The sequence below is a fragment of the Semicossyphus pulcher genome, unplaced genomic scaffold (assembly GCF_022749685.1).
Source record: "Semicossyphus pulcher isolate SPU_LCO1_2020_fin unplaced genomic scaffold, fSemPul1.0.p SCAF_13, whole genome shotgun sequence".
Taxonomy (NCBI): Eukaryota; Metazoa; Chordata; class Actinopteri; order Labriformes; family Labridae; genus Semicossyphus; species Semicossyphus pulcher.
The window spans coordinates 14,445,228-14,459,730 of NW_027211637.1; the positions used below are offsets into that span (position 1 = coordinate 14,445,228).

Sequence of the window (14,503 nt, forward strand, 5' to 3'; positions counted from 1 at the left end):
AACGAAAAAGAATTTTAGGAAAACAATGTTTATTGAAAAAGTGTATATGTCCAGATGAAACAAGCCACTGTTGTTTCTTACAATCACGAAGAACAGCATGTGCAGACAAACATTTTCTTTGCATAACACAGTGGATAACAATGCGTCACACCATTAGTGAAAATTGTAAAGAAAACAAACGGTTTCCTACTTCTTTCCCCCCCAAAAACCTCTAAATCGGACCAACTCTTGATTTAACATAAAGGTGATATGAGGAACAGACCAAACCTAAATGTACTTGAATTACCCTTTAAATAAATTATATCTTTAAATTCTTTAAATGAAAAAAATAGTTTTCTTTCCATTTAGCATGCATGAACGGGAACATTTGAATTTTAACAATAGATGTGCCTTCTTCAGAGAAGAAATAAACATATGCTGGGTTACACATCAAGTACAAATGCAACAGTCACCTTTCAACAAAGTGCATCTATGAACAGTTACAGTACATTTCCCAGACTACTCTTCAGTCAAAGGTTGTCTAATGATTTAACACACTTCCATTGGATAGTCTTGTTGTTCTTCTTCAGTAGCTATTTGTATTTCTCTTAGAAACTTAATTTTCAGTTTCATAAATTCATTAAATTTGGTTCAAAATAATAATTTCATGCAAACTGAAAACTTAAATTTAAATCAACATCAAGTGTCTGAGAAAAACCACTAACCCAGTAATTACAAAAAACAGGTCAAAATCATTACTCTCAAAAATCAAGTGCATTCAAAACATGTCAATCAACAAAGAAAATAAACATCCAAAATTCTAACATTATATGACGTGTACATGAGAATCAAACCATTCTGACTGTAAACTTTTTTACACATCTTCAACATCCAAAATTACAGCTTTGTGTAAATCCAAAGTTCAACATACACACAAAATCTTCATCTCTGATAGAACATTTCAATTCATATTCAACACAAACACACACACACACACACACACACACACACACACACACACACACACACACAGAAAAATACAAGTGCAAACTCCAGTTATTTGCCTTCTAATACAGTACAACTTTGTTCACAGCAGTGAGGAGAAAACCCTCTGAATCTCTGTGCCTTTGCAAATGTCATGCAAATTTTAACATGATTTCTTTTTATAGACTGAATGATGGTCTTCAATTTTCAAAAACAATTCCTCATTATGATCCAATGATAGCTTTCAACCCATCATCAGACAGTCACCTCATTTAGATGCTTTCAGTCGCACGTTTGAGTTTCTACAGAAACGTAATGCTTACATTAATTTCATGAATTACTACCTTTTTCAAATGTTGCACTCGACCTACGAAGTGTTGCTCCTTACAAACTAGCCTGTGAACAAGATGTCTGTATCACGAAATGGCTTAGTGAAAGAGAACCATTTCTTTAGAGAATGATTGTGACGTGTGTCACTTTGGTGTGAAATAAAAAATAACCATGATATTTATAAAACAAATGACTCTTAGACCGTAAAACAAAACAATACACACCACTCCTCATCTGAATAAACATGGAGACAATGTGAACGACTGTTATAAATAATAAGTACAAAAACGTACACATTTCAAAAATGCTAAACTATATTAATCCAGCAAAGACAAAACATGCTTCTTAGTGTTTTCCAACTTCTGGGTTATCATTAATAACCAAATATACTATTCAGTGAGAAGTAGTAATGCACTCTTCACAACCAGTGAAGTAGGCAAGACATGACCATCTGTGCAGGAGCAGCATTGACTGACAGTACATGTTGATTGCACACTTTACAGAATGGGTTTTAAAAAGCTATCAAGCATCAGTGCAAGACTTGAGCCTTTTAAATAACACATGCGCCTGTGTTCATGTCCGAGGAGCAGTGACAAAACAAAAACAAAGGCCACATCACAAAAGCTAAATTATTATGCGATCATTAATTACAAACTGCAAAAGAAAAAAATTCCCGGCCGTTTTTCGTAACTTCAATGAGAGCTTTGCTGCCTTTAATTGAATCCTTTTAATCTTTCAGCTGATGTCTGTATTTTCTTAAAGCCCCCGCAAACTAAAAGTAACGGCCAGAATGTTTTCTGGCATTCCTGAATGACCTCCAGGTCCACAGAAAACAACAGGGCTGTCACAGGCCAGAAGCCGACTCACCCTGTGCAGTAACAAGAGAACCACAGCAGACCCATCAACAGTTCATCTCCAGTTGTGGTACATGTAGAGGCCGGAGAAGACCAGGTTGGCAGTCAGGCTCACAAAGCAAAGCCCGGGCCAGATAAAACGCTTCATAAAACCTGGACAAGTCGTCAAAGAGAAACATGATTAATTATCATAAACCAACAGGCAAGAAACTAAAAAAAGATGTGATTTTGGACAGATCGTGGACAATCTCACTGCCATGTGTGAATCAGACTTCTTACCTTTGGGGTTAGGGTTGCTCTCTGGTGTCTCAGTCGTAGTGCCGACCCCGCATACGGAAGACTCTGGGGAGCTGTCTTGCTTCACTTTCTCTTCAACCACCGTACTAACCCATAACAATGAGCTCAAATCTGCAAAGAAATGCAACCAGGTAAACTAAAGCCATTCATAAAATCTTTCCTCAATTTAGAGCCATTATTGAAGACTTCAAAATGTTGCATTTTGCCATCTGGTGGTCGTATCATGAATGACACTGGGGTCGACAGAAATTAATGATGCTGCAACCGATCTTGAAAAAAAATAAAAAAAATAAAAGTACTAATAGCCTCCAACTTCAACTGTTCTTACCGTGATGTCTTTGAAAGTGTGGAGAAGCAGGTGGTGGAGACGCAGGGGGAGACATTGGTGAGGGTTCTGGCTCTGTTGAGAAAAGCCGGAGGTTCTGGCCGCTGATGTTGAGGCGAGCAGGGCTGATGAGGGGGCGCCGTTGTCTGGCAGAACTTGAACTGGATGTAACTGACCCTGCTACTGAAGGAGCTGGAGAGGGGCCCGGTGATGATGGGCGGCTCCATGACTTTTGTGAAAAGTAGTCTGTATAAATAAAGCAACAAAAGCTGTAATCAAGGGCTCAGCAAGAGTTAGGCGTCGTTTTCTATATCACAAGGTTCACTGGACATTACAAATCACCACGAGTTTAGTACCTGAGGGCGGGGAGTCTTGACACTGTGAGGCTGGTCTGCTTCCACTGAACAGGTAACCAGAATCTGTGAAGAAAGTACAAGATGCAATTAAACCATTAAACAATACAATTTATTTAAACCTCCATGAGTCACATAACATGAAATTGTAGACAAACGTCAAAACAAAGTTGGCTAGATATTTTCTCAGTCATATTCATTTTAGGATTTTCTGCCCCCTAATGGCAAAAAAATGATAGTGCAACTAAAGATTTGCTTTGTCAAATAATTTGCCATTATTTTACTGAATGATCCCTTAGTCTATAAAAAGGTCACAATGGCTAAAGGAGCTCGTTTTGTCCCATCAACAGACCCAATATCAAAATCATATTCTCTCTACTATTTCACATGACAAAGGCTCACAACTGGGAAGTTAAAAGTAGGTACTGTTAAGATTTTTTTGGTAAAAAAATGACCAACAAAGAATAAATCAACCATTTTAAATCAATAAATGATCAATTAAAAAGAACCAAATTCTAACTTTATGCACTATGAATGATGGAATAAGGTGACAGGACGATCTACTGTAAGAACATAACCAATACATTTTAAACGCATATTCTTATTCATATTTCATCACACAGTATGGAAAACAGCAATGCAGATAATTTGAACACTATTATATAAGCTTAAGACAGACAGTCCAATATCAGTTTAATGCAGATCCAGTTTAATGTCAATCTCTCAGACATGACTAGAAAATAAAGTCTTGACCCAACTATATTCCAAGCAGCAGAAGCTCAAAGACAAGCTACTGAATCGTATCACTTACAAAATCATGTCTACATGCAAGGAAATATATGGCAAGAGGCAGCAACTCAATTAAATGTCTGAGCAGTTGTGTGAAGCCATGCAAAATGTAATGTAGGCAGAAGTGGACTCAATATAACTAGCTAAATCTTATTTAACAGGTCCTCTTAAGATCATGCCAAAAGACACAGAATATCTGCCAGATGATTTTTTTTGTCTCTTAATTGTTATGTTACCTGTCCTGGTGAGGGAGCGGATGGTGCCTAGGCAAAGGGCTCTGCTGAGACGCCCAGGCAGAGAGGAGGGGGAGGCCTTGCGCTCACGAGGAGTCTGCTGGCGGTTGATGAGCATGGAGATGTTAGGGGGTGGGGTGGGGACGAAGGAGTCTGCCTGGCCAGAGGAGAACAAAGGAGGGTGGCCGCTGAGGGGCACTGCAGAGCTGCCAGGAAGGTATCTGCAACACAAGAGAAATGGAACGGTCTACTACCTGCCAACCAAAATTATATACTATGACATGGTTTTAATACAGATAAAGCATAAAATGTTACTATTACAGCAGATGACTCCACAAATAGAATTTATATCAGTGCTGTAAAGAGTCATTTTCTGCTTAAAACACTGTAGACTAAAATGTTATTTCTGTTAAAACATTAAAATCTAAATCCTAAACAAGTACAAGAAATCAGTTCACGAAGTCTGTAGCTCTGATGCCCATTGTTTGTGAGCACTCAAATGACAGCAGCTACAGCAAGGCCACTGACATGCAGCTGCAGCTGTCGTGCAGCAGGCAGCAGCTGAAAGTTCCCAAGCAGCACAGTTCAGCTCACTCACTTTCCACAGCACAAAGACTGTGGCTTTTCAGTGACAATAAAGCTACCATTAAAACACTGGAAAGAGACGAACACAAGTGTACAAGTCTGTTTGTGTTGAAATCAAACAGAAAAAGCATGTCCTTTCACCAGGTGTTTATTTCATTTAATGTACAGCAAGCATTCCTACAAAGCCTCAAAATTGGAGCCTGACATCAAAAACAAGGCCCCAATTTCAGCATTGAAGACACAGTATGTTTCATTGTGAATGTTGCAGGAACCTTTCAGCATGGACGGAAATCGTTTCTTCGGCTGCTACTGAATGCATTAACACAGTTCTGAATTATTTGAGACGTATTTTGTTAGCTTATACGTACTAGAGCTCGGAACAGAAAATAATTGCATAAATCGTGTAAAAACGACAAGATTTGGCTTTGTAGCCTTCCATAATACGTTTAGTGTTTCTGCAACACACACATCACTGTAGGTATTACACAATCACATTTGTTAGCTACATATAAGAAATCCACTGTAACAGGGTAGTAAAAAACTTACACATTCATTCTGCATTATAAAATAGGTAGTTATATAGCTATAAATATGAATGTGGCAATAGTATAATGCTGTAGTCATATGGCAACATAAATGAATGATTCACACAGTAGTTTGAATGTCGTGCTTTTAGAGAAATGCTTTCCACAAGCGAAGTCTAACTGTAATATCAGCTAGATACAGTAATTCACTTAAAAAAACACTTAAAAATGGCCACACACTCAGACTACACATTTTGCATATAAAAACATGCACAATGGAGGTTTACAGCAAACAAACTTTCAGCACAGCACATACAACTTTGGCAAAGATAATGTATTTTAAAATTGTACCTGTATTTGTGCCAAAAAAAAGTTACATGTTTCAAACATGACCTCCTTACTTTGAAAATGTGCACACAGTGAGGTGCTGGACAGCATGAGCGTAGCAGTAAAAAGGCCATTCAATTTAAAATCAACTCTTTTCCTGTACACTTTACTTTCCTGATCAAGGAAAATGTTTCAAATGTCTGCATGAAGAAATTTGAAACTAGCATGTGTACCAGAGTTGGTTGACTTTATAATTTGATCAACATTTATCTTTGTCAAGAGTTTAAGATGCTGTTTGTCACATGATGCATTAATGACAGAGACTAGGGCCTTGTTTACATTGCTTTTTAACATGCTTTCTGGGTTATCAGATCACTTGATCGAGTGGACAGCTACAAGTACAGCTGTGAATTCACCCAAGGCGCATCAAGGACGCATTGAGATCGCATACCTCAGAACACAATGATCCTCTATAGGGCCGAGGGAAGAGGGCCAGACAGCATTTGTAGACGTGTAAAAGAAGTGACTTACGATCAGTTCATCGTTAGCCCTTTTTACACAGCCAGTTCAAGGAGAGATTATTATACCTCTGTTACTTTCCATCTTCTATGTAAAACACACAGAGGCGGAATGGTGGAGCGAAATCGTTCCGCCTCCAAGCCAGTATCGGAGGTAGTAACAGAGGCAAAACGGCGTCTGTGTAAACAGCGGAGCCAGCAGGGCAGAACAGTGCTGTGTGTGTGTATTTGAAGTTTGTTTACACCTCACTCTTGTTTTGCTTCCGCAATGTCAAGATCGCTATGTAAATACACACACTGGGGCAGCTTTACACCGGCGTTACTTCTGTAAAATGGCAAAGGCTGCATGGTGGAACCGCAGTGTAAAAAGGGATATAGTTAATTGTAATGCATCGCAGTGAGAACGCAGATGTCGGTCAGTAATAAGACAGACTCCTGACTGCCCCTCTCTCTCAAAGATACAATCACAAATGATCACTCTAGACGCATCCTAGCGCCAGGTGTGAACTGACCCACTTAGAGCAGATCACCAGAGACACATGTAAGTACCTGGTGTAAACAAGGCCTTGGTAATTACTGGTAGATGCTATAGCACAAGGAATAAAACGTGCTATAGCGCTACACTACGCAGCTTTGCAATGTTTATAAGATCTTTTTAGAGGCAGATTTGAACATTTTAATTACTCTGTACGAGCATTAAATTACACTATCTATACTAGCCTCATAACCAAAGTCTCTAAAAACATAACTCCATCTACAGGACATCACAACATGCAATTTCAACCCCACAGTTACAGTACTCTTCCCACCAAGTACAATCTACAAATACCCTCTACAGCAATTAGTGTAATAACTTTTCACATTACGATGATAAACATTCACCTCGTTCAGTACATTTCAACACAGTAAAACAAATCAAAGGACACAAATAGAGGAGAGGTTAAAATGTTAGTGTATGCAACTCATGCTTCAATCAGTGTTTTGAATGTTAGAAAGTTTGGAAAGGAAAGTTCAGTATTAGTGTAAGAGATAAAGGGAAGCAAAAGGTGATTGGTGACAACATCTGACATTTGAAGCTGCAAAAGCAGCGTAAAAAGCAGCGCTGTAAATGCAGCGCTTTCAAATTCTACCACAAACTTAATTCTAATAGAATATGAAAAATAAGGCTGTCCTACATCCGACATGAAACTAGTAAAATGTAAGGATGAATGGCTAACTACCTACCTACATACAGGACTTCATGTCCAACATGAGCATTACTAATACTGTTAAGGTGTAACTGGCTCATCTAAGGTAAAAACTTACTCTACATTGAGTCTTATAATTCATACACTAAGCATATCACTTTTTTAAAGTTTTACATTCCTCTAAAGATTTCCCACCAATGACCTTATTCATTTTCACAATTTAGCTTTCCTTTAAAGCACGGACACAACAAGGCCACAAGACGCTACTAACAAATGCTGAACAAGCCAAGCGCTGGTCGGGTAGTCATATAGAGGCACTAGTTTTTAGCACCAGCTTTTTGCCAAGAAGAATGTAACATAACACATAAAATAAGTGCAGTTTAGAAAAGATTCTGCAGGGATAATTGGCTTTCATTTAAGGTCACACATAATTTCAAGGCAGTTGAGAATAATATGGGAATCAAAGGGGGCATAAGATTACAAAAGTTGGATGGGAGAAGATATTCATTTGGCAAAGAACACAAGAACCGATCATTTAAAAAAAAGAAAGTTACTATCTATCCAGACTGTCAGGATTTGTACACATTGACTGTCCACTACACTCAAACAATTACATAACGTACATGAACAAATCTTCCGCGTCTGCCTTGAGAACTGATGAGCGACTTCAGCACTGATGTATTTTAAAGAGATTCTTTACAAACATCAGTTCAAACTAATATGGCTTCGGAGGACTCATGGAAATCGCTTTCTGGAAATAACCGAGGTTTGTTTAGAAATTGTAAATGTGAAACAATACAGGAGGAAGATGCCATTGTTTAAGAACCACATCTTGAATATGGCCTGCAGTGCCTTCACAAGTTAGTATTTCATGCAACGATCGGTTACACACATGTTAATAAATAAGTACATTCAAAATGCTAAAGATGAATACAGTGTAGAATATAGAGATTAGTACTAGTTGGGTAACTTAGTGTTAAACTACAATTATTATTTAAACTACCACCGAGGGTCAGTCCTTCACAAGGTTAAGGTTATTAAAGAAGAAGCAATGTAATTAGTCTGGTACATATGAGAGGAATCACAACACAATCTCCGTTAAAACTCAATCTTTGCGAGTTCCCTTTAGGTTATTTTGGCAACAATTCATATTTGATACCATGATTCCTGAAAGATTACCCAAAAGTAAAATGTTTTTATCCCCAAAATGTGAAACACATCACTGTAGACCATGTGCACGAGTGCCTGATAGTGAGGTTTTGATCTATTTAAGCAAGTAGCAATAGAGTTGTTACCATCGTGGGTCCCACATACAACCTTGTGCTTTAGGTTTGCCACTCATGTCATGATCTCATAGTCATTCTCAAACTTAGGTAACATGGGGATTACGATCTGCTTCTAGTAGACAGAAACATCTCAAGAAAAGAACACACTTTACAAAAACTCATGTATAAAACAGTGTGAACATTAGTGCTCAGATTCTGACCTTCGATATCTGGCTCTTCTGGGACCCAGTGGTTTGCGAGTTGCCACAGCACCAGCAAAGCTGACTAGGCAACAGAGGGAGATGATACTGAGCTTTGCAGTGTCCATCCAGCCGAAGGTATCAGTCACGTAGCTCTCAGTCATGTAGAGGAGCAGAGTGAGGAACCACAGGACAGAGGCCACAGCATCAATTCTCCTTAACCTGAAAGTGCAGCAACACATGAGCTTACTGGGCATGTTTTTTGCATACACTTAAATTTGTGTTGGTGGCCTTTCCTAAGAAGCAACGAGAGGGTGACTGCTTACCTCACAGGTCCAGCTAAAAAGATAGCAGTGATACAAGTCAACAGGCCAACAGAGACAACAGCCAGCTGGTTGTCCCTTCCGTGCTGCCACACTAGTTTGGCACTTTCTATGGCCTTGTCTGGGAGAAACTCCTTCAGACTCTGCCACACAGGCACACCTCCGCTGGTTCCATTGTTGGAGGGTTTCGGCTTTGGAGGAATGACGCCACCACTCAATGTCTGTGGGCCGCCTGGAGAAGTAGGCTGGTCTGGCAATGCATAGAAAGATGTAGCAAGTAGGAAAGCGCATATCAGGAAGGCGAGGACCCTCAACAGTATGACCCCGATGGGAGAAGACACAGAATAGGTGCTCTGTAGGAGAGAGGATATACTTTCATTGTAAAACCTTTAACATTTCAGAATATATAGACATCACTAAGCAATGCAAAGAAAAATGTTGACATATTGCAAGAAAAAACAACAACAATTAATATAGAGGGAGCAGATTTGTGTTTTCATTTTGACTAAAGACTATATCAGGGGTGTGAAGGCCAATTAAACTGAAAGCCTACCTCTTTTTACACTAAAGGGCTAAAATTGTCCTAATGTTGTTAAAAACAGTGGTATTTAGTATTGAAATAGTTACCATTGTGGGTTATGACGAGCCTTAGCACTCCGTACATTACTTGATTCTTTAACAAAAACCTGTAAACCTGACAGCAGTGGTGCCGTTTAACTGGTGTTACAAAAAGCTTAACAGGTTGTGTTAATCCCAGGCTTATCACTATATTTTTGGACATGTGTTCATAAAGTGGAGCAAGGAACTTCAAACCAAGCCTGAGCAATATAAATCGATAAGATGAAAGTAGTACGACTAAACTACTGCACTTTATTGTGGTGTTGTAAAGGAACATTTACTAAGATAAAAAACTAGCGTAAGTGCAATATTCAGAAATACAAAGCTTGTCCCTCTGCTGAAATGTGTGTAAAATTCAACTGCTACCATCTTAAATGATTTAAGTATAGTTGTTGCACCTTATATTTATAATAGTCAACTCAGTGAGCATGTAAAGATTTTAAATTCACACTTTACAATAAGCAAAGGCAATGGCATAATTATCTTGCTGATATAACAACATTTCTGTGCAATTTCTAAATATGTAGTTCATTGACATGGTAAACATTTTCCTCCAGTAGAGGGGCTTGTGCGACAAGCTGTGCATTTATCGTGGGCTGACATAAAAACTGCATGATACGAGTTACCCATCATGCCTTACTGTGATTCATGTAAAATCAATTTTTTCAGACAATTTTTTCATCGTCAGGTGTCTGCATTTGTGACATCAGGATTGTACTGACCTTAATAAAGCCTGAGTCTGAATCCCGGGAGCGGCGCAGCTGATGGCTTAAGAGCACAGTCCGAAGTTGCCGGTTCTGATACTTGATGTAGTACTCCACAGCAGTCTGACATACCCTGCATAACTTATAGGTTTGCTCCAGGTGATGCTTGTAGGCTTCAATTTCCTCATCATAGTTCTCCTACAAAATAACAAACATAATACACCGTGTCAATACATGTCAGTCGTGAAAACAATATCATTGTTGTCATAGTGACCATAGTACACACCTCATCCCTTGGGATAAATGAGGCCAATTGCTTGATCTTTACAGACTGGTTGCTATTGCACTTCCTGCACAGAAGCATCTCACAGTTGACCCACTGTTGTGTCTTGGGTGTCACAGATGAGGGAAGGCTGCCAGATACTCCATGGTTCAGGTGCTCATTGTGCTGAGCTGGGATGGGTTTGTTGTAATCCCCATTCTAAAAAAAGTAAAACAGAGTGTGAATAAAACACACATAGCTTACAGCACTGACAGAATGAAAAAACAAATTCCCTGCCGTTAACTGACATGCACAGGAAATAAGCCATAGTTGTAGTATACTTACACTCTGAAAGCCATTATACTGGTCACAGTTGGGACAGTCCCAGCAGTTCCTGTTACCATAGGGTACCACTGTGTTCTCGTTGCAGAACCAGCAGTTTACACTTGCATGTACCGGCTTCTTTCTGTAAAATAGAGGTCGATTATTTACGTGCAGCAACTTGTCACTGATTAGAAAACTTCAAGATGCATCTTTTGAGTTAAGGTCACTCGTGTTTCACATAGTGGGATCCCACATGGGTCCTTGAGGCTGTTCCAGAGGCTATATAAGAAAGTTTTATTATGATATTGAAAAGCAGCCGTTATGGTTGAGTATATGGTCAAAGATCATGTCAATCTGACGGGAGGTCCTTCAAGCGCAAAAGTTGGAGAAGCCCAGACGTTATTCTGGTAAGTTAGTTAGCACGAGCGCTAGCAAAGTTAACGTTAGCGCTGGTGCTAGCGTAACGCTACATAAATGCTACTCTTAGAAAGGAAACATCTTAAGGACATTAGTATTAGCAAGGGTATTCCTTTAATGTCACAATGAACCGCTGCTACAAATTCTGAGCAATGTTTCGTAACTTGTACTTGTGTTAACGTGCATCTAGCCAAAAACAAGCGCCGTAGTGCAAAACCTTGAAGTTACCTGGTGGCAATTTTGTATATCAGCGCTCCTCCTGTGACAAACGCCGTAGCTCCAAATCCAGTGTACATTATTTCGGGATATTCCAACAAAAGCTTGTTAAACGTCTCCATTTCAACTGAAAATAGAAGCAAGTAAGCTAACAAAACAAGAAAAATGTAGTGCGCGAACGCTACCGCGAAACACGGCAGGAAAGCGCACGCGGCAAACGATTGCCTTTTGTTCACGCCCATGCAGCGGAAGCGGAACACGCGTCACTGTCTGGACGCGTTCCGATATGTTTGTAGACACACTGTTTGGTTGCCTGTACATTTACTTAAACAACCGTGGTGACAACATGAATATGTAGACATTTAACAGTTTGGCCACAGCTACAGAGTTTTGTGAAGTAATGTTTATTAGTCTCTAAAAAAATCACATATTTTGGTAAGATTCTGAGCAAAGCGAAGTGTAGTAGACATGGAGTATCAAAGTGTTGGAACGCGACAGGGGACGATTTCTGTTTAAGTTTCCCTCGCAAACAATTTTACATGAGACTGAACTTAATACATTCCATTAATACCCGAAAAAAATTGTAAGCTTTCAAGGATGATTACCCTCTGAAACACAAGTGGCCTTTTGCTGGATTTTATAATGTAGAGTAAGGATTACTCCTACTGCTACTACTCATTTTTGAGGATGTTTCTTAATAATTATTTATACTAAGCTAAAATCTCGAGGGATAAAACCTGTGATAGTTTACATAGGCCTACTTAAACTGTCAAGGACAATAATGCTTAGAGAAAAACTTGTTGAATACCAGAAATAAATTGAGTTTAATTAAACTTGTATTACATAGTAGGCCTACAGGCTTTAAAGTAGTAGCCTATAGTTAAATAATAATACATATCATAATAGAAATGAATGAAGGAAATGTATATTATACATTTATCATAACAACCACAATAAATATAAAGGAGCAAGTCAATCAATGAGAGTTTTAATGCAAAAATAACATTTTATTTTAACAAACATGATGTATGTTACATCGAGTAAACATTCAGAATCGAATAAGGAAACTGCTCAGTGCTTCAGTTTTGCATATAGCAGCTCGAGAGCTGCTTTGAATGATTGTAAAGCAAAAGAAAAAAAATAAATAACTGTTGCAAATGGACAGGCCTATATAACAATAAAACACAATTTTTAAACAAAATAGAAAAAGTTTATATGGTTTCAAAATTAACCTCCCGCAGAAAAAGGCATAAACTTAAATCAACTGCAGTTCCCAGTTGATCAGTGCCATTTCTGAAGCAAAATGCAATATGTACAAACATAAAATGGCTTTTAAATCTGTAGCATTTCAAAAAAGGTTTAGCAACAGCTTATTTAACGGTAAGACATGGGTCGACATATTTATTAAATTATCACACAATTAACTTAACCTGACAAACGAGTGACAGCCTGACTGAAATGGTGAAACAAATTAACTTTGAGTCTGTGAACTGGCTGTCAAATGCGAGAATAACTCATAACCTTACTGGTCAAATAAGTGAGCAAGCGGTGCCTCCACTTGTCTTGCATACGAGGTGAACTGCTGGTAGTTGCAAGCCACGGACACGGTGTTTCCCTCGGGACTTATTGGCTGGGTCACTCCGCCGTAAGGACACACGTTGTGGGGGACCAGCACAGGCGGGTGGCGGTGGTAAGAACCGTAGGGGGAGTGGTGGAAGTGGGGGGACGGGCAGTATGAGTTCGGACCGGTGGGAGATGCACTGCCGGGGTGCGCAGGTGGGTATCCGGTGTGCTGTGAGCTGGGCCTGCACAGACCCCAGGAGCCGCTCACAAACGGCTCCAGGTACAGTGGATTGGCCAGGTCCCCAGGGGTCCCTGTCATGTAAGGCACGCTCGGTGGTCTATAGGGTCTCCTCACCCTCCTCCGCCGCCGGTAGTTCCCCTTCTCAAACATGTCCTCAAACGCGGGGTCTAGCATCCAAAAGTTGCCCTTTCTGTCCCCTCCGCTCTCTCTGGGAACCTTGACGAAACACTCATTGAGAGACAAATTGTGTCTTATACTATTTTGCCAACCTTTTTTGTTCTTTTGGTAGTAGGGGAAGTTGGAGATAATGTAGTCGTATATTCCGCCCAGGGTTTGTCTCTTGTCGTGGCTGTCTTTGATGGCCATAGCGATGAGAGCAACGTATGAATACGGCGGCTTCTCCTGCTGACTTGGCTCATCTGCACCTCTGGGCTCAGGTGGGGGCGAGTTGGAGCTGATGTCCAGGAGCTGCACTTCCTGGTCGTCAGATGATTTCACCTCTGCATCCATTGGGCTCAGGTAACCGCTTTGTGCGTCCTTCTGGGGCGAAAAGCTGAAATACGCCGCTTAGCAAGGCAGCGGCTGTGATTGTGTCCGCAGGTGCACACACTCCTCCCACAGGTACAGAGCTCCACAGACATCGCCTTCTTTCATCTCGCATTGTTTATGCTACTGTATCGGACTCCTGCACAGCCTGTCTAGGTTGAAACAGGGGTCATGTGGGGCTGTGTATACATATTCCCACGTTGTAACAAGAGGATCAAAGAATAAGTGCTTTATCCCTTTAGATGCACCGTGTCTGATGTCCAATGTATCTGCAGTCATCGCAACAGATGGTCACATTGCGGTCTATTAAAGCGTTTTATATACATTTGTTTATCTGCAATTGCAGTAACATTAAGGTCACTGTGTCATAATAGCAGGTCTCTCTTGAGAATGAGACCACGTGTCTCAATGAGATTACCGATCTAAATAAAGGTTAAATAAAAATAAATAAAAAATAATGCATTTAAAAGATGATAATCCATAATTTGATTTACAACCAATATAAGAAGAAAAACTTGAAAACTTGTGATCCATTCAAA

At 39.7% G+C, this 14,503-nt stretch overlaps 2 protein-coding genes across 2 annotated transcripts; both read right to left on the reverse strand.

Annotated features, from left to right (window-relative positions):
- Window positions 1–49: 49 nt before the first annotated feature.
- tmem201 (transmembrane protein 201) lies at window positions 50–11,775 on the reverse strand. The gene is made up of 11 exons (XM_069660083.1): window positions 11,627–11,775; window positions 11,003–11,123; window positions 10,682–10,876; window positions 10,414–10,593; window positions 9,077–9,426; window positions 8,772–8,972; window positions 4,148–4,365; window positions 3,126–3,188; window positions 2,773–3,015; window positions 2,427–2,555; window positions 50–2,300 (listed from the first exon to the last, which is right to left on the reverse strand). The coding sequence occupies exons 1-11, from the start codon at window positions 11,734–11,736 to the stop codon at window positions 2,203–2,205; spliced, it is 1,908 nt and encodes a 635-aa protein (XP_069516184.1). The 5' UTR covers window positions 11,737–11,775; the 3' UTR covers window positions 50–2,202.
- Window positions 11,776–12,606: 831 nt separating this feature from the next.
- foxl2l (forkhead box L2-like) lies at window positions 12,607–13,972 on the reverse strand. Its single transcript, XM_069660578.1, has one exon. The coding sequence runs from the start codon at window positions 13,926–13,928 to the stop codon at window positions 13,137–13,139; it is 792 nt and encodes a 263-aa protein (XP_069516679.1). The 5' UTR covers window positions 13,929–13,972; the 3' UTR covers window positions 12,607–13,136.
- Window positions 13,973–14,503: the final 531 nt, after the last annotated feature.